Below are 25,550 nucleotides of genomic sequence, written 5' to 3'. Positions count from 1 at the left end.
AGCAAAGACTGGGTCTGGGTGCTCTGGGAAATACGTGTCTGGAGTTTCTGCCCAGTGGCCGCTTCTCCATCAGCAGCGGGGCTGTGGGAGAGCATCCTTCGATTGAATCACGCCTGGTGTTTTCCTCTTTCTTGGAAACTGGCTGGAACAAAATGTTCAAAGCTCTTTCTCCCTCCCTTTCCTTTTTTTTTTTTTCCCCTCCCTATTTCTGTCTTTCACTTCCATGCCTCAAAAGGCTGGGTTCATTACTGTGTGATAAATCAGCCAGTAAACTTCTATGCATTTTGCTGCATTTGGGCAGCTCCTGTTCCTCAGTGACAGCTGCTTGGCTCAGCACACTGTAATTATCAACTCAAAACCAAGATGCTTTTAGGTGCTGAAAGCATATTGGCAGAGACTGAACTTGTCCTCAACCTCATCATGGGCCGCAGCTCTAAAAGATCCCATTTAGTGGTGGTTTGGTTGTGTTGTCACTGTTGGTACTGAGGCTCTGACTGTTCGTTATCACAGTGGACCCTGTGGGAAGCTGTCATTTCCCTAAAGGAGTACAGGTCTTTGTTTTTCATTAGCTGCTGACATGTTGTGTAGTTAACTTTTGATTAATGTATCTGTGTTCATTCTCTGTCTCTAAAATAAAGTTTTATTGATACGGGGTGGGGTGGGGGGGCGGTTTATACATTTTAGTGAAAATTTAGAAAGCCCTTATTTAATCAGATGCCTGAAGGGAACTTTGCTGAGAAACAGACCTGTTGGTTTGCTGTCTGTAGTGGAACCGAGGCACGCTTTGCTCCTGCTTTAAGCCTACCTCTGTGTGGCGTGGTGACTGAGCGACTGGTGCCTAGCTGTCCGCAGCCACAGAGCATGGTATTGCCTCTGATGCACTAAAGGCCAAGTGGCCCTGGGCTGTGTGTTGTGCAGGCCGGTTGCAAGGGGCTGTATGTAGTTGAGACTTTTGCTCCCTCACCAAACTTGTTTTAGCTAAGAAGGAGGAATCCTCCTTATTTGTCTGATACGTGGAGAAACAATTTCAACTGACAGATAGCACCATCCAGAGCTCAAGTGACTGGAAGGTTCTGTTAACTAGATGTGTTGGTTTTCATGTTACGAAAATAACATGCAGATCCAAAGGGGAGAAGAGAAAACACATGACATTTTTTGCAAGAGAAATGAACTAGGGAATTTCTGCTGTTCCCACTGTCAAGCCAAGCCACAGCTTTGCTTTTCTCACTGTATCCATCAGGCAGGTTGGGTTTTCTATCAGGACAATTAGAATGGGCACCTATTCTGCTGCTATTAAAAAAGGCTTTGAAGTATTCTCAAATCCTGCTGGGCTACAGTTTAGTGCAAGTTACAGAGCAGTTGCAAGTAGGAGCACCTCTGTTTGCTTAAGCAAAGCTCAGTGTAGGAGGCATGACACAGTCTCATTTGCTTCCTTCTGTAGGATATGGCGAGGTTATCAGACCCTGGAGAATGATGAGAAGTCACCCAGGCTGTAGAAACCTCATGACCTTTAGACATGAAGTAATTTGGTGTTGTTATGATATAACAAACATACACGTCATGGTCTTAGTCCTTGGAAGGATACAGGCTGGAAGAACCAGGTCAGCAGAGGAGGTGATGTGTGGTCTACAGTAAGCAGGTTTTTTTTAAGCTTCTAAAATGAAGCATGTTCTATGTTCATATGGAAACAGAGGAAGAATTTTTTCCATTGCATGTGCAACAAGATAAAAGGCATCTTTTCTTTGCAGTTGTTGAGAATCTGTTCCTGAAAAACCCTCAACATGTTCAGTCTTGCAAGGCCTTTGTGACTTCATTTGGATGACCTGTAAGTGAGAACTTGTAGGGCTTTTGTTTGAAGCTAGTGCAATGTGATAATCTTTTGACTGCTTTCTTGGCTGCAGTAGAAGTATCTGGCACAGCCAAACAGTTTAAAATTAATTTTCTGGGTGTAACTTGCGTGCATATGCTGCCAGTTACAACTGCCTTTGTTACCCATAAGCACTGGGATTCTGAAAGCATAACAGGGACCAAGGGGGAAATGCCCTGTGGGAACAGAAGCCTCTGTAGATGGCATGGGCTAGTGAAGAGGTGTGCCAGCCTGCCAGTGAAACAGAAGCAAAGCAACAAATGCCTCACCACGGAAGGATGCAGAAATGCCGAAGGACAGCACGCCTGTGAAAGGGAATAGCCGCTTTTTCAGATACGTTCACCTTTTAAAATGGTTTTGCTCATCTCTCCTGTTGCATGGGACTTAGGGACAGTATCACAGTTAGCGCTAACCCGTTCTGCATCGCCAGAGGACAGGGTGCAGACTGAGCTTCTTTCCTTTTCAGTCCGTGGGAAGTCTCAAGACTTGTTTTCTCTCCTTCCTGCTGATTTTATTTCTCAGTACATAATACAGGGATCTGATCAAAGGGCGAGGAAGGTTTCTTCTTTTGTTTGTTTGCAATGCCCTCTGTCTTTATGTGTCTTTCGTGGATCCTGCTTAGAGACAACCAAACCTGTAACTTTTATCCGTTTAAAGGCCACTTATGGCAAAACCCAGGAAAGGGGGGGAGTACGCGCAGAATCGTAAGAGCAAGTAACCACATAGCAGCAAAGCCTTAACTATGTGCAGTTAAGGAAGACGGCAGAGGCTGAATCTTCTGCTACGGGAGGAGTTCACCTCAGCTGGCCCAAAGGGAGCAAAACACAGACATGCAGAAGATTCAGCTTTCCTCATGGAAAGCCACACAGCATGCTTGCAGCCTGATAGAATTGTAAAAGGTTCTCTGAAGCAGGACAAAAATTATTAGGGAAAGCACAAATAATATGCTTAAATGTGATTTATATAAAAGACTGGGTTCTGTTGTGGTCCTGTTATGTTTCCTCTATTGTTCGCGTGTCTTTCCGTGCACAATTAGCTGCAACAGGGCAGACCTACTCATCTAACATGGCAGATCAGATGCTATGCCATCTTTGAGTAAAATAGTTCAGCAAAAGTTAAAGATTAAGCATGTTCCTAACTGTCATATAAGAGGATAGAATTTGGGACTGTGAGCTGAGCACATGGTTTAATTCTTCACAGACTTGAAAGATCCATTTACTTTTTGTATTTCCTTTTGAAAGGCCATCACTAAAACCCTTCTGTCCTCCCCTGTGTCATGGTACACAATGATTTCCTTTTCCTTTTAAAATGAAAAGAGAATAAGCAAAGCAGAGAAACCTACATCAAAAACAGGGCAATCTCCTTTGGATTTCATCTTTATACACACTTAGGTCAAGCTTGAATATGGCTCAGTCTCTGAATCTATGATGTTTCTTTCAGGTCCTGCTTCTCAGACTGGCATCCTGGGATGCTTTTTCGCATACACGTGGTTCTGGAAACAGAGACAGAAAAGAGTTAATACTTTGAAGACAGTATGTTTATTAGCCCTTCTCCCCAGTGTCTATTATATGAGATACGCTACATGGTACTTCCCCATCCTTTGCTGAGTGCTTCTGTTTCTGCAGCACAGAAGATCCCTAAAGATTAAGATCGTGCTGAGGGAAAGGATTTCCTGGTCTGAGCTAAGAGAAGGGTGGTGGTAGTGAGATCATTGTCTCCAGTTAACTTAAACATGGAGGATGGACCAGATTTGCCACAAGAAAATAATACTAGCATGGGTTTTATACAGCAACTCACAGACAGCAGCCTCTAAGTTTTACAATCATTGATCTTTTGGAAGAAGTGGGTTGAGATTGGCATTTACAAATGAAGTGTATACACATCTGCAAAGGCAAAGCTTGGTCAAAAGTCCAGCATAATTTTCTACTTAAAGCTGATTTACCATACTGTGCTAAAAAGTTGTTAGTAGGCTGGAAGCAGCATAGAAAGACAAACACAGAGCATTTAATATCCGCTATTTATGCTGACCATAGAGTGCCAAATTTAGCTTTCAGTTATTCTGATATATCCCAACTGTTTTACCATGTAATGGATCAAGTCCATATTTAATATATATTTATAATGAAATAAAAAGCAGTTTCAGGTTGCTAAGGCTTGGGGGCCTTGTGTGCCTTAGTTTTCACATGCAGGGGCAAATTCATGCCTGGAAAAACTGTCAACTTCATTATGCTTGTTTTCCTGAAGAGTGAATTTAGCTCATAAGGCTCATGCATTTAAAACAATTATGGCATTGTTATTATAATTTATTATTAAATAGTTCTTATTTGATTATAAGGACCTAATCATGTATGGCAATATGCCTATCTGTAGCCAAACTGAGAGGATCTTGGCCAACTGAAACAAATCCATTACCGTAACAAAAGAGTAAGATAAAACACCTCACCAGAAAAAGACAGCAAATACTTGAGTTTCAGCCAGAGAAGAGCCACGCCAGCTACAGCAAAAAGAGTTGCGGTGCACAAGAGCTGTGGTGCCCCTGCCACTGCGGGCAGGTGGGGGAGGACTGGGCACCCTCCCAGTAGCTGGAGCACTATGTCATGAAGGGAAGCCTAATTCTCAGCCAAGACAATAGAGACTCTGGGGTTTAAAGTATAGATCCTGTGAAGATGTAAGTTATAAACGAAGCAACAGAAAGGTTAAGCTGCAGCAGTCACAGATTTATTGGATTTATCATCAGGTGTAGCTCTTGACGCTAGGAAATCCCTAGGAATTATGCCATTCCTGTGAGTGCTCACAAGTTTGTCTTTCATGAATGTCTCTGGTTCCTCCAGGAAGACTATTGCCCATTCGGCTTGCCCACTGTCTCCTCAAGGCCCACTTGGCGTCTGGTGCCAGTGAAAAACCTGGCAAATCACTGATGGCCACTCAGGGGTAATCATTTCATAGCTGTTGAAACCATTCTTTTTCAAAAACAACAAAACAAAATTTGAAGTGATACAGAAGCCATACTTGTGCCGGTAATGGACAAGGCCCAAGTGCAGCAGCTTTCATTTAGAGCAGAGTACTTGAGGAGCGGGTTTTCTGTCAGCTTATTTTCCTTCTGTTAAAGAGGTGTGAATGGAATATCAGCTGTGGACTGTATATATGAAAACATGCTGCTTGTTTTTTTGCATCTACAACAGCTGGGCACTGGTCTTGCATGAGACTTTGTTGCTGCTGTGTGGTAACAATTAATAATAGCACCACACAAAAATATATAGAGAATAATAAGTAGTGAATGTCATGTAGGATAAATACATCAAATAATCATAAAAAAACTCTCAGAACTGAGCTGGCTTATTTCTGTGTCCAGGTAACGCTGACAGGTTTAAAGGTAAACAAAAAAAAGTGGTTGTTGTTGGCTTTTATTGCCATGTTAGAGACTAGATATCTCAATGTGCCAAAATTTTTACTCTGGCAGTAGCATGCAGAACTGTAGAGATGCTGCTACTGCAGAATTTGATGGCCATCAGGCTAGACTTGCTGTCTGCTGTTCGTAGTGATTTTGTATCCTCCTGGTATGGGATTCTCTCTGAAATTTCACCCCTCCTTTTAAGTGAATGACAAACACTGTACAAATTTGATACACTATCTGAACAATCACTCAGCCATTTACACCTGTTTTTTCTAGCAGGACCTTAGAAATAGTTGACTCTCCACAATTGCAAAAGAAATGGTGGGAGATAAAATGAAGCAATTTGCAAAATGTCTTTGTGTGGCACCTCATGTCACATCATAAACTGAGTCTTTTCTGCTGCTGCTTCTTTCATATGTAACTGTGAATATGTTTATAATATTACCTTGCCTGGTTATTTGGCATCTTGAAGATCCTCATTCTCTTCTCAGAGTCCTGGCACAACACATTTCATCAGGAGTGTTCCACATGTGTACCACTCGCAAAGTTTTGTGCACTATCATAGAAAGCTGATTCAGTAGTTGGTTTAAGTGGGCAAGCAACATGACAGGATCTTCTAGTGTTGGTAGTTTAGTGAACAGTGATGATGGACCCTGTCTGCTGTGGCTCTCACTGTCCATCAGTCAGTGAGTCTGTGTTGCAGCTTCTCCATAAGGACAAATCTCTCCTCTGCTCTGCTTGTAAGGCGTATGGGAACACATCTGAAACTTAACAGCACTTGTGATACTGTAATTGGGTGAGGTGTTGAAGATGAGACACACTTATGCCTACCAAGTAACTATATAATTTTTGTGCTCTTTAGGAAACCCGCCATAGAAGGACTAGTGTGATCTTTGGATGTGTAGAGATACAGGAAGCTGATTTTACATTTTTATCACAGCCTTGTGGAGAGTGATACAAGGATGTGGCTTCCAGTTGCGAAAACAACTGGTTCAACAGCAAAGATTGTTGAAAATTTTTCCAAAGAGCCATGAAAATGACTGGCAAACTGGAGAAAATGCTTTCCTGGCAGGGACTTCCATCCCTTTCCCTTACCAAGAACAGCAAGAAGAGTGTTTATTATGTATATTTAATACCAGACCTTAAAAGGCTGCTCAAAGTAGCAGAGGAGGTCTCCTAAAACCCAAGGGAAGAAGGTGCAAGCCAGACAAGGTAAAAATGAAGTCACAAAGAAAAAGGCATACATTTTTATTAAAAATGAAAATAATTACACATTAGGGCAAGTGAATAGCTCAGACTTTCAAATCAACACTGGCACGGCTGCTTTCTGGAGGCAATTTCCTGCCAAGCACAAGTCATTTAACTCGATACTATGCTCCGTGCTGTGTAGAAGGGTCAGCTTAGGTGGTGTAATGGTCACATGTGGTGGTAAAATGTTCAGACCTATTGTTGGTGACCAAGGGGAAAACACTCTCGCTCTGTCACAGCATTTCACTTTCTAATTATGAGCAGAAACATTTTAATAATTGATACTGCTGAGTGTCCTGCTGTCCATGGCTGGAATCAGTCACACCCAACTCAGTGTGTTCAATGTGGTGAGGTGACCCCAGGTTGCTCGTTTTGCTGGGACCCGCTCCAGAACATGGTGTGACCCTCTCTGTTCAGCCTCGTCATCAAAGGTAGGTTAACCGGGGAGTGCAGTCTCATCCCTGCAGGTGAATTTTGCAGGATAAGGCTATGACACGCCATTTCTAGTGCAACCTGTTGTTTGTTAGTGAGTGAAATATCTGGCAGTCCAGCTCTGTTGGTGGGGATGTCTCTCAGACCTCGAGATGAAAAGAGAGCCCTTTTCTGCACTTTTGCTCCCTGTTGCCAGCCGATTCCATGCAGTCATTGGTGGGAGCCCCCTGCTTCTATGGGCACAGCTGCGTGGTTACTGTTTAACACCACGGCCTCTTTTCGGCATTTACCCATGTTTAGTTTGCTTGGTCTCACTTCTTATTTTGTTTCATTTTTGTTGAAAGTGTTTCAACTCAGCTTAGCCTTTAGATTAATGTAATGTATTTTTGACAGTAATCAGACAAGATCTTTTAAATCAGGGATGATGTGCTTTTAAAAGTACAAATGGCAACTCAAAGGCAATCACCATTTAGAGTCAAAAGGAGGAAAATACATAGCTGCCCTTTGATTGTTTGTGTATATTTGCCTGTGAGATAATGTTATGAGACCACTTCTTTGGTAATTCAGTTATCCCACATCTTTGGCCAAATTCTGCTTTGTTTCTTCAATGTAAATCCTGGATAATCTCTTGGACTTCAGCAGAGATAATTGGCTTTATCCTGATATTAACTGAAAGCAGATTTTGACCTGAATTTTTCAGTGTATCTCCTGCTGAAATCTCCTCCCACTGAAGATGGTGTCATTAATGGCTGGGGCCCTGAGTATCCTGAACGGATTTTTTCCTTAGCTCATATTTCCATCACATCATATGTGTTTGATGTACTTACATTGTTCTTGTATTTAATCTCTGCCCATTTAGTCACATTTACTGTCATCTTTTATTTCTTTAGTAACTCGGTGCAGCTCAGAAAGGTAACAGGGATGAATAGAGCATGACAAGTTGCAAATACATTCTGTGCAGATCTCTTCTGTGGCTTACTACATTTCAGCTTTAATGGTTTATGGGATGGGTTGTTTATTCAAATGCTTGGTTTATGTAAGACCATTTAGCAGCAGCTGTAAGGGCACTATAGAGGAGTAGCTGATGTTTTTCTCATTTATTTTTACTGTATGGTTTGTGAAGTCCCTCAGGAACTTCACAAAAAACCTGTGTACTGCTGGGGCCAACATTGTGGGTGTGCTGGGTTCGAAATGGAGAGGACCCACGCGAAATTCAGGAAGTCGACTGGGCTCATCACCAGATCTTTGGCAGCTGTGAAGGGAACCAAGTGAAAAAGTTCTTATGCTGTAGTTTTGCTGCGGACACCAGTAGGAGAGGATCTCAGCCCTGCTCCCTGTCTGTGGGCTGTGTGGACATTTTAAGATAGTGACACTGACAACGTGGAGCTGAACTTCTCTCTCTAGGAAAGGAAGAGAGGCATCCTCCTGGTAATGCTGGTCAAGCAGAGGGAAAGGGAAGAGTTCCCCGAGAGGCAGGGTTGAGTGGCAGGTTTGGCAGGGGGTAGGGGGGAGTACTCATCTGTTAGTAAGCATTTTTCAATGCACGGGTCACAAGGTGTGCCGCACTGCCATGCCGGGGCAGCGGCCCTCCCTGCCTGTCAGCCCTGTGGCCGGCATTGGCAGGGGCGAGGGACGCCGGGTAATTTGCGTCTGCGGGGAAAGGGTGTGTTTTGGTTCAGGCCTGCGTTTTGTGCTTTACTTGAAAAGCCAGTGCTGGTGAGGAAATGAAGATAAAAAGCAAATTCCTACTGACTGCGGGGGATCTGCTCAGGTAGCTGGCCAAACAAAGTGTACCCGTGTAAATGCATCACCATGATGAGAGTTAATCTTACACTAGACCGGAGTTTAACAAGAGTGAAAAACTTCGCAGTGTCCTCTCATGTGTACTTGGCTATTAATGGGACATGTGGCCTCTGCCGGGAGGCCTGGCGTCAGCGGTGGGGCGGGCAGAGCCCCCGCCGCCAGCTGCGGGTCAGGAGCAAGGCCCGGTGGGTCTGGTGCGGCGTGGGGGGAAGCCGGCTTCCCTCACCCCGCTCCCCGGGCACAGCGAGCCTGCTTGCACACCGACCTGGGGCCTTCTGGCAGGTGCCAGCCGGGGCTGGTGGAGGTTGGCTCCTCAGGCGCGCTGCCAACTTGGCCAACTCATGGCGGAGGTGCCTGGAGACGCCTCTCGCTTTCCCAGCTTGCTCCAGCACTGGGCTCTCCCCACACTGCATGAACTACGTGCAGTGCACTCAGGTTACGTCGCCGTAGGCTCAGGGTGTGGGACACCTGTATTTTTTTCTTGTGCACTGTGGGCCCTTTCTCCAAATGCTGTTGACAGCAATGGGCGCAGGCTGTACCACTTCTCCCCGCTGCCGTTACCACAGCACTCCGTTTTCCATCTTTTAGTAATGGAGGCAAGGTAGGTTCTGCGTATGTCGTCACCCAGTTTGGAACAGGTGTGTGGCCAAGCATAGAGGCAGGGTTTGGTCTGCATCTGAATGTATCCTAAATTATTGGCAGGGTTCAGTCCTGGTTGCTGCGGTTAAGCAGCTGAGGTGAGATTCATGCCTTTGCAGAAACCAGCCTGAAGCATGTGCACCGCTATTTACTTCACTGTGTTTAGGATTTAAGTTGCACATAGGCTTTGTCCAGGCAGCGTTAAACTTCAGTCTTTGCAAAAGCAGCTAAATGCACTGAAATTAACTTCATCAGTAGATGCTGACTGCTTTGCATGATTTCAGCAACACAAGCTGTCAACCCTGTTGAGCTGGCCAGTTAAACTGCCCTCACATCTGCTTTATTTAGTTTGAACATTGCAAATTGGTAAAGTATTCTACAAAATTTGCTACAGTCTTTTAAATATTATATTTGGAATTTATATATAATGGAACCTTATGCTGAAAGTAAAATGTGAAATGAGTTGAACAAAAATGATCAAGGACTTCAAAGTCTAAATCAATTGATTCTGGGCAGCAATTCAACTAAGGTTCTGTCCACTATGCTGTCTCAAACCTTTGTCCATCTTTTACTTCTTTTACTTCAGAGCAATACTATAAATCACATTTGCAAAAAACGAACTTTCTATCTTACTGTAACTACAGTATAGCACAGAGAGGGAAGGCGTTTGAACAAGAATCAGAGAGTAAGTTGGATTTAGTTGAAAGAGGGCACATTTTGTTTTCTTGAATTAGGTTAATTTTAAAACATTTTCGTTTGGATGAGAGAGTTCAGCTATTGTTAGGGGTACAAAATAGAAGTGGTGTGAGAAAGGTTTGATTTGTTTTCGGATTCTTTGTCTTCAGGTTTTAAAAAAAGAAGCATTGGCTGTTACATATGCTTTGCAACAGTCATCCTAACGTGATGATAAATGGCCTTTTCCCAGGTGACTCAACTCCCTATCTTCTTATCCAGCAAGTGTGCTACTCTCCAAATATAAATATATTAACTCCGTCTTTTTGGACAAAGCACTAATGAATGACACATGAGTACTGTGTTTCCTTCCATGACGTGCACCCAACTCTACAGGCAGCCCTGTCTCCATGTGACTGTAAGCATGAACCCTGTCCCATCCTGGCCTTCCACCTCACTTCTGACCTCTATTTTATCTTCTCTTCACAGTTGTGCAGCACATCAAGCGCCACAATATCGTTCTCAAAAGAGAACTGGGAGAAGGAGCCTTTGGGAAAGTCTTCCTGGCGGAATGCTACAACCTCTGTCCCGAGCAGGACAAGATCTTGGTGGCAGTGAAGGTAAAAAAGTCTAGGTTTTCCATTATTAGTTCATGATTGCGACTAATGCTATTTTATTTGTAAATGATCATGTTTGCCTATTCTGTAGCCCAGTGTAACCGCTCTGATACATGTGGAAGTGTTCACAAGGCTAATGGAGTGTTACGAGGATGCAATATTTGGTCTTACTGTGGACTATAAAATGAGAGCTTAATTTCATAAGCAAAAGGGGGCATACAGACTGTGTCACAAAGGGGCAAAATATTTTATGATCTATCTGAAATATAATTAGTGAAATATAATGTCTAGGTCATTAAAAATACATGTGACATATATGCATGTCTAAAAAAATAATCTATTGCTAGCTAAGTGAATAGGTTATGTGTATAATTGCTAGTCAGAGAAGGCCTTTCTTTTTCAGGATTGTGCCATTCTTTTAGTCAGCCATTGGAATTATCTGTAGGTAATTTTCATTAATATAGCTGCCAGGAGTGTTGTAAAAAACTTGTGGATAATATTGTTATGTGCTGTTAAACACTGGCTGTAATGGAAATCCAGAAGTCAAGTTATGTCAGACCTGGAAGGCTAATTCTTGATTATACAGCTCGAGTCAGCTCTCCCAAAATACAGTCCAGAGGAGGAGAAAACTAAGTGAAAACAGCCATAACCTTGGAGTTTCAAGTATACAGAATAGTTCTCACATGTCTGGGGTGGGGGGAGGGATGGGCAGGGAAATGCATTTGTTTGGTTCTTCTAAAGGGCACAGATTACATGGTATGCTGGGAATCTGCCAAGGAGTGAGAAGATTTCTAGCTTCTTAGTGCTTGGATGCCAAAGCTGCTTCACCATACTAAGCCTTGTCATCCCCCAGAATGGAAGGGCTGAGGATGATTATCAACCTCAGCTATGGATGTATGCTAGAAAACAATATTGGTGAAACTACACTCTTAAGAGTTTGCAAAGTCTCTGTGGCAACAATCTCTTATCTCCATCTGTGTTCTGTCAAAGGCTGAACAAGGTGTTCAGCATTTGAGGTATCTCATTAAATGCAGGGGAATACACATTTAGAATTTGCGCTGTGCTTAGGGATCAGAAAATAATTTTATCTGACCAGTTACAATTAGGCAACTATGTGTACATTTTGGATCAAACCATACAGTAAAAGAAATGGAGTAGATCATCTTTTTGAATTTGGAAACGAAACGTTTTGGATCCAGCAGTGACAGAACATGAAGGGAGGATGGACTTGTAGAGTGCTTTCTTCCTCCCTAAAAAATAACAGATTGTGGGGGTTTGCCAAGGTTACGAGCTTTTTGATGCTTGGGAGTTGTTCAGTCACGTTGGCTGGTGAGAAAAAATTAAGCCCTGAAGGTATATATCATAGACAGGAGAAATCAAGAGATAGGAGATGACAAAACTAGATCTGAATGATTTTTTTATTGTATTTTGGTGAAGCTATAGTGGAAATTGCCTTTCCTCTATCACTTCAGGGAACTGCTTGATAGCAAAATAAAAGTCTTCCCATTCACCTGCTCCCTTTGAAAGTCCTGACCAAATGGAGCCTAGCACTTCTGCTGTTAAATGCTGCACCACACTTGCTCTCTGCTGCTCTTTCTCAGTGTAATTCACAAGGATGTGCATTCAGCCTTTAAAGGGAGAGATATCTCCACGGGTTTAGATGACAAATGTATCAGTTTTCTGGACCAGTTGTCATACTTTTCTTTTTTTTTTTTCTTTAACCAGATCCACTCTTTGTAGTGTCCTTAATAAGATTGTTGCAGGCAGCTGTGGGAAGAATTACCTCTGGGGATAGGTATTGACTCTTGAAGATGTGACTCCAGCTGCCATCAAAGACCATATTTTTTGGCAAACTGTGCCGTTGGATTGATCCCCATATAACTGAGGGGTAATTGCCTGGTACTTCTCTCTTTCAGCGTGGTACTAACCATAGCTTACAGATGTCCTTCAGTCACAGTGGAGATCAAGGGATGAGACTTCACTGGTGTGCAGAAAGCTAGCCAGAGGACTGTGACCAGACCCCACTGCTGGGCACAGAGTTTGACAATGAAAATGTGTGATTCTTTTTTTTAAGTCTTAGAGGAGCAGACCTGGATGCCAGCAGTGGGTGGGCAGCTCCTCCCAGCACACAGCAAGGGCTTTAGAGAGCTAAATCACAACACACCTGTCTCGGTGAAATAGATTTGGTGAGCCCGGTGGGAATATGTACTTGGTGAGGAGGAAGGCAGTGCCAGGGGGATTTTGGAAGCGAGGAGGCACGGTCTCACCTGCACAGGGTGGATCAGGACGGCTGGTGGTCCCCCACGGCTGCCTGTGCCTGCTGGTTGCTCGGCAACTGTTTGGTTCGTGTCTGGCCCTGAGCATCGCTGTCTGACTCAACACACATCCTTCTTCTTTTCATCCTGCCGGTATCCGAAATGCTGACATTGCTGCAGCAAATTATTTAGGAGCTAAGAGGCCCAGAAAAATCTGGGAAGATATAAAATCACGTTTAGCGCAAACAACCGAAAGTGCTTGAGCTTTCGCTCCTTGTAAGGGGAGAAAGATAATACGTTTTAATTGGTTTCGGCCACCAGGCTTACCTGGAGGACCACTGAGTGTTCAGAAGAGCTTTCTGTGCATCAAACCCTGTGAGCAGAGAGCTTAACAACAGGTTAAGCTGGCTGCATGGGCATTGTTCTACCCTTCCCACCGGGTGAGTTTGTACATCGCATCAGTACACCATTTGCTGCAGGCACTTTAAGAGAACAGAGGGTGGAGGAAGGAGAAGTGACAGTTTCCTTGCAGGCCATTTTGCCATGCCACAGTTGTTGTTCAGGCCTGGATCAGTAGTGTCTTGTCATAGGGCTGGATCACCAGGCGTAGTCTGGTTAACTAGTTTAACCTGGCCGGAGCTGGAGGTGACGATGGTTGTCAGGGCACAAGTTAGCAGCTGTCTCTGGCTCCCCTGGGAGGCTGGAGAGGGATTCACCCTGTGCTGCTCCAGAGTTGTGCTCAGCTGGCAGACCTCTATGTGCGTGAGGTGAAGAACATTTCCATGGGACCTGCAGAGAAAAACCAAATGTTTCCAGCTCTTCAGGTATTCAGTTCAGAGAAATGTCAAAACCAACCCTTCATTTCTTGAGGAAATATACCACTCACTCTAGTATGGTGATGTGGAGCAGTAGTAAGGATTTCACAAGGGAAGGCTGAAACAGTATAAAGGACGGCTGTCATAAGAGTTTTATTACCAAGTCACACGGATGTTGGTGAGAGCGACGTCCCTCTGCTCTTGGTCTCACTTGTCCATGAATGCAGCAGCTCTGTGGTGTCAGGGTGGACTAAGGAGCTTGCAGCTTGCACCCGCTACAGAGCGCAGGTCTGCAGAGACTGGATGGTACGTGGATACCTGGGCAAGAACTCTGCAGAGGAGAATAAGCATGGGGTAGCAGTGTGACTGTCACAAGGATGTACTAAGCAGATGAGGAGCTCCTGTAACAGCCAGGGGATCCCTCTGTTGACCAAGGGCGGGTGTCCCTCCTCCCTAGCTGCTGGTCTGGGTGGCTGGAAAGTACATGTCGTTGTATCTCCGTTCCTACTTGGGAAGAAATATCAACTGATTGAGACTGCTTTGTATGCAGAGCTTTGGCATACTTGCCAGTAATGATAATAGTAATGAATATGTCTTTTTCTCTCTTTGTGCTCTTACGGTTTTATATTGGTTTTATTTTTTCTCTTGCACTGAGAACAAGCTAAATGCACTAGTCAGTGTCATTTCTGCGTAAATTCTGTGTACTTACTATTTTTTTCACTTTCCAGTCTCCTCCTTGCCTGACCATGTCAGATGTCTCTCATACATTGTGTCTATTCTGTGCACTGCATGAAATAATGAAAAGGGGATTTTGCAATGGTGGGTGACAGAAATTCAAGTCACCCCTTGGTAGCAGAAACCCTGCCTGAGTTTTACCTGGGTTTTAGACCTTTCTACATTTTGCAGTTTGACAGAAAATGTGTAATTGCCATGGCAACTGCTCTGTCATATGATAATTTTGCTGTTTCTGTGAGATAAAAAGCATCTTCTGAAATACACAATATGCCATCCTCACAGGGCAGAGCTGTCAGCATTTTTACTGTCTTTCCAGGGAAAGAGCATGCTGGAAACAGTATCAGCCTATGCTTCTTCATCAGTTTTTTTCCAGGTTGTTATTATTTAAAAATGGTTTTTATATGAATTGTTTTTCTAATTCTGTTGTTGAGAAGAATTACAGTCCAGCTGCTTTATACTTGCAACCACCAGAGGAGACTCAAGTGACAACAGAATTATTCCCAGTGATTTCATTGTATAGTATAGATTTGGCTGTGGGGTGATGCCTGCATCATGTTAAAGCATCATCCCAGTGTCAGGAAGTGTTGGGAGACATTTCAATTTTAGTCCTTGCTTGGCTCAGATGTGGTTATGTGGGGACCATAGTGGGGAGACAGTGTGATATCCAGCTTAAATGATATAGCTATGTATGCTAATGTAGCATAACTTGTGAAGCTTTGATGATGCAGTATTCTTGTTGCATCATTATTGGTAAAACTTGTGGAAAAAGGGTTCTGAGCCTAGAGACACATGAGTCATAAGTGGGTCCCTCAGGGAAGGGACATCTGTGGCATGAGTGATGTCTGTTGCCTCTGGGATCCACAGAGCCTGAAGTCCACAGGAAAAAGCCCCCAAACTTGGCTATGCATTTTGCCTTGCTCCGTGTCACCCCATCTGGACCTTGTTATGGTAGCTGTTGATTTTTCAAGAGCTGTGGTTGCATTTTCACAAGTAAAGTGTTTTCTCCAACAGTCGTGTTTTAGTCCCTTCTTCACTCAGGCATAGGTATAATACTAGAAAAGAGGACAGAATTGTCTTTCTTAAAGAAAAACCTTGAACAAACCATGACTACTGCAGCTAAAAACTCGATTTGTTGGCAGAATGATTGCACAGTATCAACTTGTTGTGTGTCTGTTCTGATGAGTTGGGTTGGTCCCATGCTCTGTGTATGAATTCAGGGTAGAAACAAAGTGACTAAATGGCCAGGAAAAAGCATCTTCAGTTAAAACAATGCCTCTACTTCCGTGTCTCATCTTCCTTTGTGTCAAGTGTGGGTGTAGGTAAAATCCAGAGGTAAAGAGCCCAGTTTCTGTGAATAATAATTTGTAAACATTGGTAACCTGGTGTCTTTCTCTTACTGTTTTAACAATATTGTCTGATTTAGTATAATGCAACCACTGTACCTTTTGAAGGTAGAGCCTAGTAGTGGTTTATTGTCAATTATAATTATTCCTCATTTAATTGGTGTCAGAATTTGCTTTTTTTGGTGCATGAAAGGGTTTCCTTGCTCAAGAAGTGTAGTTCTTAAGAAGAGATCTGAAGCTGTCTATGTGTGGCAGCTAAATTAGCATTACTTCATCATGCAACATTTAAGCCTCCTATTTGATCCAGTGTTGATATATTTCCTTCAAAATGAAAATATGCAACAGTTTAGAGCTGTATAAATAAAAGGGAGGAAGAAAAATTGACACCCCAGAATCATGTACTTCCTCAAAAAATCGACACCCTATGCATCTACTTCCTCTCTATCAATTTAGGATTGATCGTCCAGTTCCTTATACATATGCTTAATTTTAGGCATGTGAGTAGATTTACTGAATTTCAAAGTGGTTTCTGGCTGAAGTCTCAAGTTGTATGTTCTGATCCAGGGATGTACACTTGTATAAATCTACCTAACGTATAGCACACCATAGGGGCCAACATCAGCAACAGCGACATTAGTAATACATAAAGAATGCATCTATGTGCCCGCTAAGTATTTTAAGCAAGCAGAGTTTTATTTTAAAGAACCTATGAGAAAGGTAAATACCAAGAGGATAGTAGGGTTTGCCTGAGTTAAAGGCTAAAGGATATGAACCAGCTGTGTACTAGTATGTTTTTTCGATAAGATCAGTTTATTTGTTCTGTGTTTGGAAAACACTTGGCACAGTAAGATCACCAGTATTCCTACATACTCTTACAAGAAAAATTGTTGTTCGGGTTGACATTTCACAGGAGAACGTACTGCCTTTATTTAATTGCGCTTCAACATCACATCTGCATTTCTAGAAGAGTTATTAAGAAAGTACTTCCTCCATCCTTTATGCAGTGGAGCGTCCTTATCTTACCCTTAAAGTGCCATCCCACATGTTCGCTACCTTCTGTGAACATCTCCCCTTTACGTTTTTGTTTTCTCCACCAGACACTGAAGGATGCCAGTGACAATGCCCGCAAGGACTTCCACCGTGAGGCAGAGCTGCTAACTAACCTGCAACATGAGCACATCGTCAAGTTCTATGGTGTCTGTGTCGAGGGTGATCCACTCATCATGGTCTTTGAGTATATGAAGCATGGAGACCTTAACAAATTCCTCAGGTAAATCCACAAACACATACTGTGCTAGAGAGCCAGAAACAGGCAAAGAAGGCAGGTGTTACTGGTATTTAATGACAAATTAACTGCTACCTCTGGAAAATGCCAACGCCTAGGAGTGCAAATCTGTGCAACTCTCGTCTTCTGTACTGGTATGTGAGGCTCGTTGTTTCTTTGCCTATTTGGAAGTACCGATAAGTCAAGACTTATGCTTTGAACCAAAGGAATGGGCACCAAAAAAATGCTGTTTTCAGTATATTTCAGTGTATTCTGAAATGTTTGGTTAAAAATCTTGCAGTAGGAATCATTTTCTTGCAGGCTTTCTGGTTGCAATTGGGAAGATCCCACTCAACATCTATAGCTCTCTGTAGGCGTCTAAGAGCTTTTGAAATCTAACCCCTTTTCTCTGCCCTCCTCTCAGTGTTTTGGAAAGACTGCCATTAATCTGAAGCAAGAAAACTGTGAGCCATGGAAACTTCAGTGCAATGGGAAATGCTACATCTTGGGATCCAGATTAGGGCTTTGTTTCATAAAGCTGTTCAGGAACGTGCATCGGAAATTGAAATTTAGCAGTAAAGCAGTCATAAATAAATAGGTGATACCTCAGGTTCACAATAATGGATAACTCATGAACCAGGAAGTTATGAACAGTGGCCTTGTGTATGCGCCATTTCCACTAGCCTGCACTCACTGACATGAAAATAAGCAAGTAAGAGACAGCTTTTGCTCCTATGTAGTAAAAAAAAAAAAAAAAAATTTGCATAAGGTACTGTTCTTTCAAGGTCTTCTATGTGATTTTCATCAAAGGATATCACAAAGGCATTTCAATGTACTGAGATCTCTCCTGCTGAAGGTAACTAGGGGTACCACCATTTTGGAAAGCTGTCTGTGACAAAGCTGTAAAACAATCAAAACCGATGTCGCTTTAAATGGGTTCAGATTCTCTATCTGACTGAAAGGCCCAGTGACTGCTAGTGTCACCGTTTATGCATTTTTGATAGTCTGTGTGAAATGAGTTTGCTGTTTTTCTAGTGTCCACTGAACAAATAGCCACACTGTAAAAGTAGATGGCATCAAGTAGCATACTCCCTTATTGGCAGGGCTTCAAGGTTTGGCAGGGAGGCTGGGGCCTGAACTGGGATGCAGAGCAAACACTACTACTTTTCCCAGTCTGGATGTCTCTCTGGCAGAGGATTTAAGTATGTTTTCAGAGCCATGTTGGGGCATCTGCATTTGTCTGCTTGAACCTCTGCCATGGATTGGGAGAGAACTACAGTTTCCTAAGATGCCATCCCAGTACTTCTTCAAAATATTGAATTTCTATTAGAAGAAGTCAGATTTGCAGCTGATAAGAAATAATTTCTTATTTCATGAGAAATACTTACTCTTTGATTCTTTTTGATTGGCCTTTTCCTACCTCATAACTCTGATGTTGAATTATTGTACAGAAAGGTAGTTTAGCAGACAGTGTATTTCCTACTTTAGGTCTCTTTTTTTTTTAATTATTAATCAGCCCTTGTCTTTAGGATATAAAATGATTATGCTCGTACAAGCTGTTAAACCTAAGCTCCAATTTGTCATTCCTCTCACACTTGCTGCAGCTTGTGCTGCAGCGCAGAGGTTATCGTTAGGCGGGCTGTCAGGGCCTGTATTTTGTATTTCTTACCCTGCAGCGCCACCAAAGGCTGCCGGGGAAAAATTAATCTGAAATTTAACCCAAATGAGCCTTGCTGTCAGCATGCACCCAAGGGTTGTTCAGATCTAGGACTAAGGCCTTGAAGTCATGCCTGCCCTGTGCTTGCTCTGGCCAGTGGAGGCTGATGTGGATCCGAAGAAATCTCTGTCAATGTTCCTGGCTGTTGCAGACACTGAGAAGCATATTACTTACAGCCAGCATCGAAAGGATGAGTAAGGTGGATGGAGTGTTAAGCATAATCCAAAATTTTCATTGGATATGGACCATGTGCTCAAGGAAGCTAGTGAAAGATGAAGAGTTCTCTAATTTAGCAAGTCAGAGCTTAATGTCTGAGAGCAGTTTTTTAAAAAAATCCATGCAATGAAGAGGTAGAGTGCTTTTCAATAGGAATCTGCTTGTGAGTCTTGGTTGGATGTTTCATATCCTCCGCTTTATGCCTCCCCCCTCCCAGGACCAGATGAATGGCTGCCTGAATGTACCCTGTGGTGGAGAGCTTCTTTGTCTGGTTCCAGATGTAATCCCAGCAATGCTATACACCCTCCTTCGTTTCTTTCACACATCTGTCACTTTGCTCATGAAGTTCTTCCCCTGGGGCAATTTTAATATCATATTTCTAATAGGTAGTGTCAGATTTGATCTCACAGATTTTGATTAATTTGCAACTCTTTTCCGAACTCCTGTGCCCTTCCCCCGGGGATGAATTAAGGCCTCACCTCTGTTGATTAGAAAGGTGATTCTCTGAAACTCCTCACTGTAGGAAGGAAGGACTTTTGAGAGAAAATAAAAATCTGTTCTAGAGTATTTTTCAAAAAAAAAAAATTGAGGAGGGAAGAGGAGAGGTGGTCTCTTAGAAAGAATAGTCTGCAGGAACAGAATAAAACAGGCTTCTGAAAACCCAGAACAAGGGAATGGATGGAAGGGGATGTTCAGAATATTCTAAGATGTATCAAAGGAGGAATGATTGCCAGATGAACTCATTGATTGGATAAGGATTAGCTAGTACTGCTTATTAAAAAATGTTGTGTGTAGGAATGTTTATATCTTCAACATACTAGGATGTTACACGTGTATACCAGAGCTAACGTAGTTAAGATGGGTGAAGCACATGTGCTCCAGTACTTTGCTGGGCTTTCCAAATGCAAAACGACTCTCCTGCTGGAGTGTGTGCAAGTTTCTCATTAATCAGTTGATTATTGCATCTCTCAGGCGGAAGTTAGCTCTTTCTTCCTTAAGAAAAGATGGAAGGGTCAATGGCCTGTCTCCCTGTAGAATCAAGGAGCGGTGGTCGTAGGAAAAGTCATGCTATGCATGCCTTTCGCTCTGTTGGCTTTCACTCTTCTAGAGTGATAAGGTTTTCCTCAGTTACCAAGCAGCTGCATTTGCCAGCCTTTCTCCAGAAAAGAGTACTAGAATGGAACAGGAGAAAGGTGGTGGTTTTGGACAGAGGAGTGTTATGAACACATGTACCTTATTTCCATGAGTAATGTGTCAACTGTTGTCTAATGCTTTTCACACCACCTGTCTTTCACACAGTGAAAGAAAACAGTAAAAAAAAAAAAAAGCCAAGAGACATGTTTTCCACTATTTCACCAATGAATTTGTAGCCTTTTTTGTTATTATATTTGGGCGAGTCAGTTGTGTGGGTTTAGGCTCACTAATGCATTTCACCTCTCCAGCTTCCAAGTGGCCGATCACTTAATCAGCTTGTCTTTTGGTGCAGGGCACATGGACCAGATGCAGTACTGATGGCAGAAGGCAACCGTCCTGCTGAGCTGACCCAATCCCAGATGCTTCACATTGCCCAGCAGATTGCAGCTGGTATGGTTTACCTGGCATCACAGCACTTTGTGCATCGGGATCTTGCTACCCGGAATTGCCTGGTTGGTGAGAACCTACTGGTGAAGATTGGGGATTTTGGGATGTCTAGAGATGTGTACAGCACGGACTACTATAGGGTAAGTGAACTGCTGTAATTTATGATAACCTAGGTCTTGCTCAGTCATCTTACCACATTGATGTGACTGATTCTGCGTTTACACTTGACCATCTGTCTGTCAGGTAATTTAGAGGCTGGCATAACCTGGTTTTGAGTTACAAAGGTTTGGTAAATTTGGAGAGAGTTAATCAGCATAAGCTTGGCATGTCCTATTGTTTGTATATGTTGGCTTTATATTCTAATCATAAATCACAGAAAGGTCTTTTTCTCTGGGCAGAAATTTTGCATGTTTGCTTTGCTTTAGCGTTGGCTTTAGCGAAAACAAAGCAGCAGCAGATAAAAAGGAAGAGTGGGTAATCAAATTTGGCCGAACACTTTGAAGTTATTAAAATGTGTTCTTATGTATTGCTCAGTCAAATGGAAATTGTAACTTTCAGGTGTTGTATAATGTTTCAGTTCACTAGAGGAGGTTTAAGTATGGGACAGCAGCACTGGACCGGTTATGGTACTCAAGAAGAGACTAGGAGAGAAATTGTTATATACTTGGCACCTGAAAGGCTGTCAGTAAGTTTTTCCTGCCTTAAGCCAGGTCTGTAGTCCTACTGCTTGTGGCTGAGGAGTTGTTTTGTGGTGGGTAAGGGCAGCTCATCGCACTTATTCATTCTGGCCCAGGCCGTTTTCCCAGAGCTTGGTTGCCATAAAATGATATCTGAAGTTTGCACAGGGCTTTTAGGATCGCTAGGATAAACAGGACTGTGTACATTAATTAGAGCTGTTGATGTTGTCTTTGTACTGTGTGGCAAGTCATGTAGTTGACAGTGTCTGCTGTTTCCTGCCACTTCTGTAATGTCATGATTGGAACTGAAGCTATCAGGTGTTTGTCACTTGGGGAAGGCAATCCGCGGCCAGGCTGTTAGCTTAGAAACCCAAGAGTTCATCCTCTAAGAGAAGCCACTCAGATTCTTTAAGCACATATTTTGTATTTGCCTGTCACATGACTTGTTGCCAGTGAATTCCTGATAGATAAAATGAAGGCCTCTTCCTTAGCTGCCCAATTTGGGCTGCTGTGTCCATGAAGGAGAGTGTCACGTCAGTGTTTGTGGGATGCCCAGAAAGAGATTGTCTCTACGTGTGGCTGAGGCTGGACAGGGCAGAGGAAGCTACACACAGGAATTGTTGTTGAGTGTTATTTCACGTAACAACTAAGAAGTAACAGTCTCCTCTGTTCTTTGTCTTTTCTTTCAAAAGGCAAACCTAGTATTTAGTAAACATGAGCCAGATTCCTCTTATATTTTGTTATTTTGGAAACTTGGCTCTTCAAGCTATTTGGTCAGTGTAAAACAAGCATGACTGCACTTCAAAACTTGGAAAAATATACAGAATGGTAATCAATGCCTCTGTTTGTGTTTGCAAGGACCCAGTGAGCACTAAAGGCCAGGGTTACTTGGTTTTGCATCTGAAGTATGAGCAGTACTTGTTGGAACTGGAGGAGTGTCTCTGTTCTGTGCTTCAGGGAGGCTGGATTTGTTTACCATGTTCATCATCACACTTAGAATCAATGTCCATGATTAACAGTAAGTGTTTGCAAAGGCCTTGACAGTTAGAGGCAGCATTTTTGAGCAATAAATGCTCTGCTTATTTTTGGAAAAAAATAATAACTCCCTGCTGCAGAAAAACTACCTAGAAAAAAATGATGGAAGCTAAGTAGTCATATGGGCTTCCTGGGGACAACTGAGGCCTGGCACAGGCATGTGATAGTGTACTGACTCTGGCATCATCTTACCTGCTCATGTACCTCTGGGTTTAATCCTAGAGTCTTACACGTGAGCACTCAAGCAAAGCTTCTACGCGATGAAGCACAAATTTGGAACGAGACCCGTGACCTGGGGAAAGCAGGGGGTCACCGAAGGAAATTCTGGATTACTTCGATAGTCCTTGGGTAACTCCAAAAGGACCTCATTCAAGGGGTACACTGCATTTCTCACTGCCTCTTACACTGAATCACTCTCTTCTTTGCTTGTTATCTCCATCTTCATCACTTTTTTTGAGGCGGGGGGGGGATCTGTGGAGTCCGGGGTGTAACAACGGAGAAGAAAGAGGGAGTAGTGTGAAAAAGGTGCAATCATGGATGCGAGAGAGGAAACGAATAAGGCAGGAAAGTTGAGTGTAGAGAGATATTAGGAAAAGACACAAGTGTGAATGAAGGGAAAAGGAGGTAGACAAGTGTTGGAGGGGATGAAGGAAGGTGTCAAGTAGCATGGGTCCATCCAAACTGATGGTGTGAGCTTGCAGTATGGTGGATGGGTATGAAACTTAAAGCTGGGTAGTTGCTTGTTCTGCACAGTGAGAGAAACAAGAAGGACCATCTCTCTGGCCCCTTGTGTTCCAGCTGGCTTCAAACTGGTGCAGAGCAGGTACAGAGCCACAGCCTGCAATGCCATCGTATTTCACAGTGATAAAAGTTGGAAGTTACAGCTGAGCCTGTGAGGTTTCGGCTTGCCCTGCTTGGGCCATATGAGGGTTGGGCAGAAGCTGGTCATAAAACAGGCAACGCTATGATGACTTTCCAGACGATTGCTGGGAGAATTATATCCGTGGCAGGCATAAGTAGTGAAACTGTCAGTGATGACACTGGGATGGCACTGACCTACCATACCTAATTGTTTATAGCAGGCTAAGTCTTTTTAACTGCTCAGGCTTAATCACAGACATAGAAGCAATTCTTCCCTGACCTTGACAGCTTTATCTGATGCTTGCTGGAAGGATCTACACAGCACCAAAATGCCCTGCAAAGAAACAGTTCAGCATTTGTGTTTATTAAGACATTGGAATAATTTTTGGGGGATCCTACCACCCTGTCAGGATGTTACATTTGCCCAAGATGACTATTTATAGCTTGCTTCTGTAATATAAGGATGATCCCAGTCCTTGTTCACTGTTAGATTGTTAATGACATTCTGCATTGAATCAGTTGTTAAGAGACGCTTTAGGGAAGAGGGGGAGAGATACAACCCTTGGACTGGGAATACGTGTGATGCATGGCCCTGATTGCACAAGCTTTCCTTCTTCTCCTCTGTTCTTTTTCATCAGGCAGGAATCTTGTGGGTGTGGGGAGCCCTGGTGTACGCGCTAGCACTCAGCTTTCAATGTAAAATTTGCAAACAGCAATAGTTTTCAATAGTCAGACCAGATGAGCTCGGGGACATGAGGAAACTGTAGTGGCTTTTCTTACCCAGCACTGCTGTCCACCCCAGGCCAAACTAAAACAACTGTCAAGTAATTAGTGGTCTGTGTGCCAAAAAGCTCCAGCGACACTCTGCTGCATGGCAGTTCTTGCAGCACAGTAGATCATTTCACAAAGTTATTTACTTGCAGAGCTTAGGTCTCAGGTTCAGTAGGGGCTTTTATTTGGTTTGTTGATGTCTGTTTTTTGTTGTTTGGACTCCCAGCCCCCACAGGTCAGGGTTTCCCATCTTTCGCTCTAATACCCAAGTAGTGTGACTCAGCAGCAGCTTTCAGTGGCTTAAAGTATTCACACTGAGCATGGGAACAACTACTTTGCTAATACTTGTTCTTGCACTCAGAGGTAGTGTATCAGGCCCTTTTGAGGCTTCCAGTTCAAATTGCCAGTGGTTGCTCAGTACTTGGTCTTAAAATACTTTTCTGCAGTTCTTTATCTTGAGCAAAATGCTTTTTAATAAAAAAAAAAAGAGAAGGTCATCTTATCCCAGTACTTGGAAAAACTGAACAGGGACATGCTGTAAATATCCAGCCTGGTCAGCCAACTACAGGCTTGAGCCAAGATTTTGGATGAAACTGTGATCTTACCAGCCTAAGAAAGAGTTTTGCCATTAACTTCATTAGGACCAGAATTTCACCCTTCCACATATTTATGTTTGTCCAGTGCAGGATAGAGTTCTGTTTCTGATTTAGATTTATGGAGCTCAGTTGTGTAATCCTTGTTTAGCAAGTATAAATTACTTGCCTTTATGCAACAGCGCAAGGAACAGCGGAGAAAATAAGGACTCCTTTCCTCTGCTTCTACAAATCATGCAAGGATCCGTCAGAAGACTGGGGCTGTTAGTGAGGTTTCCATCTTCCTTGAAGCACAATTTGCCCCAAAGGGACAGAGGGCTTCATAAGTCACAAATTATTTTTATCCACTTCTGGCACAGAAAGGGCAGAACAACCCAAGAGGATGTGTTTCAGTATAAAGTCCAGTGACTCGATTTCTTTTTCAAATCTTCTGCATGTTTCGTATCATGCTTTGCTATTTAAAGAGAGCATAGCATGTCGAATTGGAAGAAGCAACAAGCCACTGAGCCCAAGCTTCAACTTTTGCAGGAAGCCATGCAGTAGGTGCTAAGGGTAGGAGGAGCTACAAGAACCTCAGACCTCCTCAAGACACATGGAAAACCCCAACACTCATTAACACTTTAGCCCCTACTGTGTAAGGCACCAAACCCCGTAAAAATTCACGTCTGCCAGGGAAAAAGAGGAGGGGATGTCAAGGGTGTCAGCAGTGTTCTAAGCCCTTAAAGAGAAATTACGTCTGGCAAAAATCCCTGAGAGACCTTAGGTAGTCAGTCACACCCTGCACACACAGGAGGGTGACAACAATCCCCATCAGTGTGTCTCAGTGAGAGTTAATCTTCTCAGCTGGCAAACTGGATAATGCTATGCGTGCAGGAGACAGCTGCACCAGCCTTTGGCATTACTGGGGTTTCGTGACACCCCTCAGAGCACATCTGGCCCTGTCTCCTGTCCTTGGTACCTCAGAGCAGTGTGGGAACCCAAGCTGACCCAGAGCCAGATCATACAGCAAGAGGGG

The 25,550-nt window shown here is 43.2% G+C and overlaps 1 protein-coding gene across 2 annotated transcripts in view; it reads left to right on the top strand.

Annotated features, from left to right (window-relative positions):
- Window positions 1–25,550, top strand: part of NTRK2 (neurotrophic receptor tyrosine kinase 2) — a 212,830-nt gene that overhangs the window by 147,810 nt on the left and 39,470 nt on the right. For both annotated transcript variants that reach the window (XM_075446957.1, XM_075446956.1), the window contains exons 13-15: window positions 10,545–10,675; window positions 16,918–17,090; window positions 20,504–20,738. In XM_075446957.1, the coding sequence (XP_075303072.1) occupies window positions 10,545–10,675; window positions 16,918–17,090; window positions 20,504–20,738 (539 nt within the window). The remainder of the gene's footprint in view (window positions 1–10,544; window positions 10,676–16,917; window positions 17,091–20,503; window positions 20,739–25,550) is intronic.

This window comes from Opisthocomus hoazin, chromosome Z (genome assembly GCF_030867145.1).
Source record: "Opisthocomus hoazin isolate bOpiHoa1 chromosome Z, bOpiHoa1.hap1, whole genome shotgun sequence".
NCBI classification, from domain to species: Eukaryota; Metazoa; Chordata; class Aves; order Opisthocomiformes; family Opisthocomidae; genus Opisthocomus; species Opisthocomus hoazin.
Note: the sequence above shows the minus strand (reverse complement) of the source record. Positions and strands in the feature narration are given on the sequence as shown.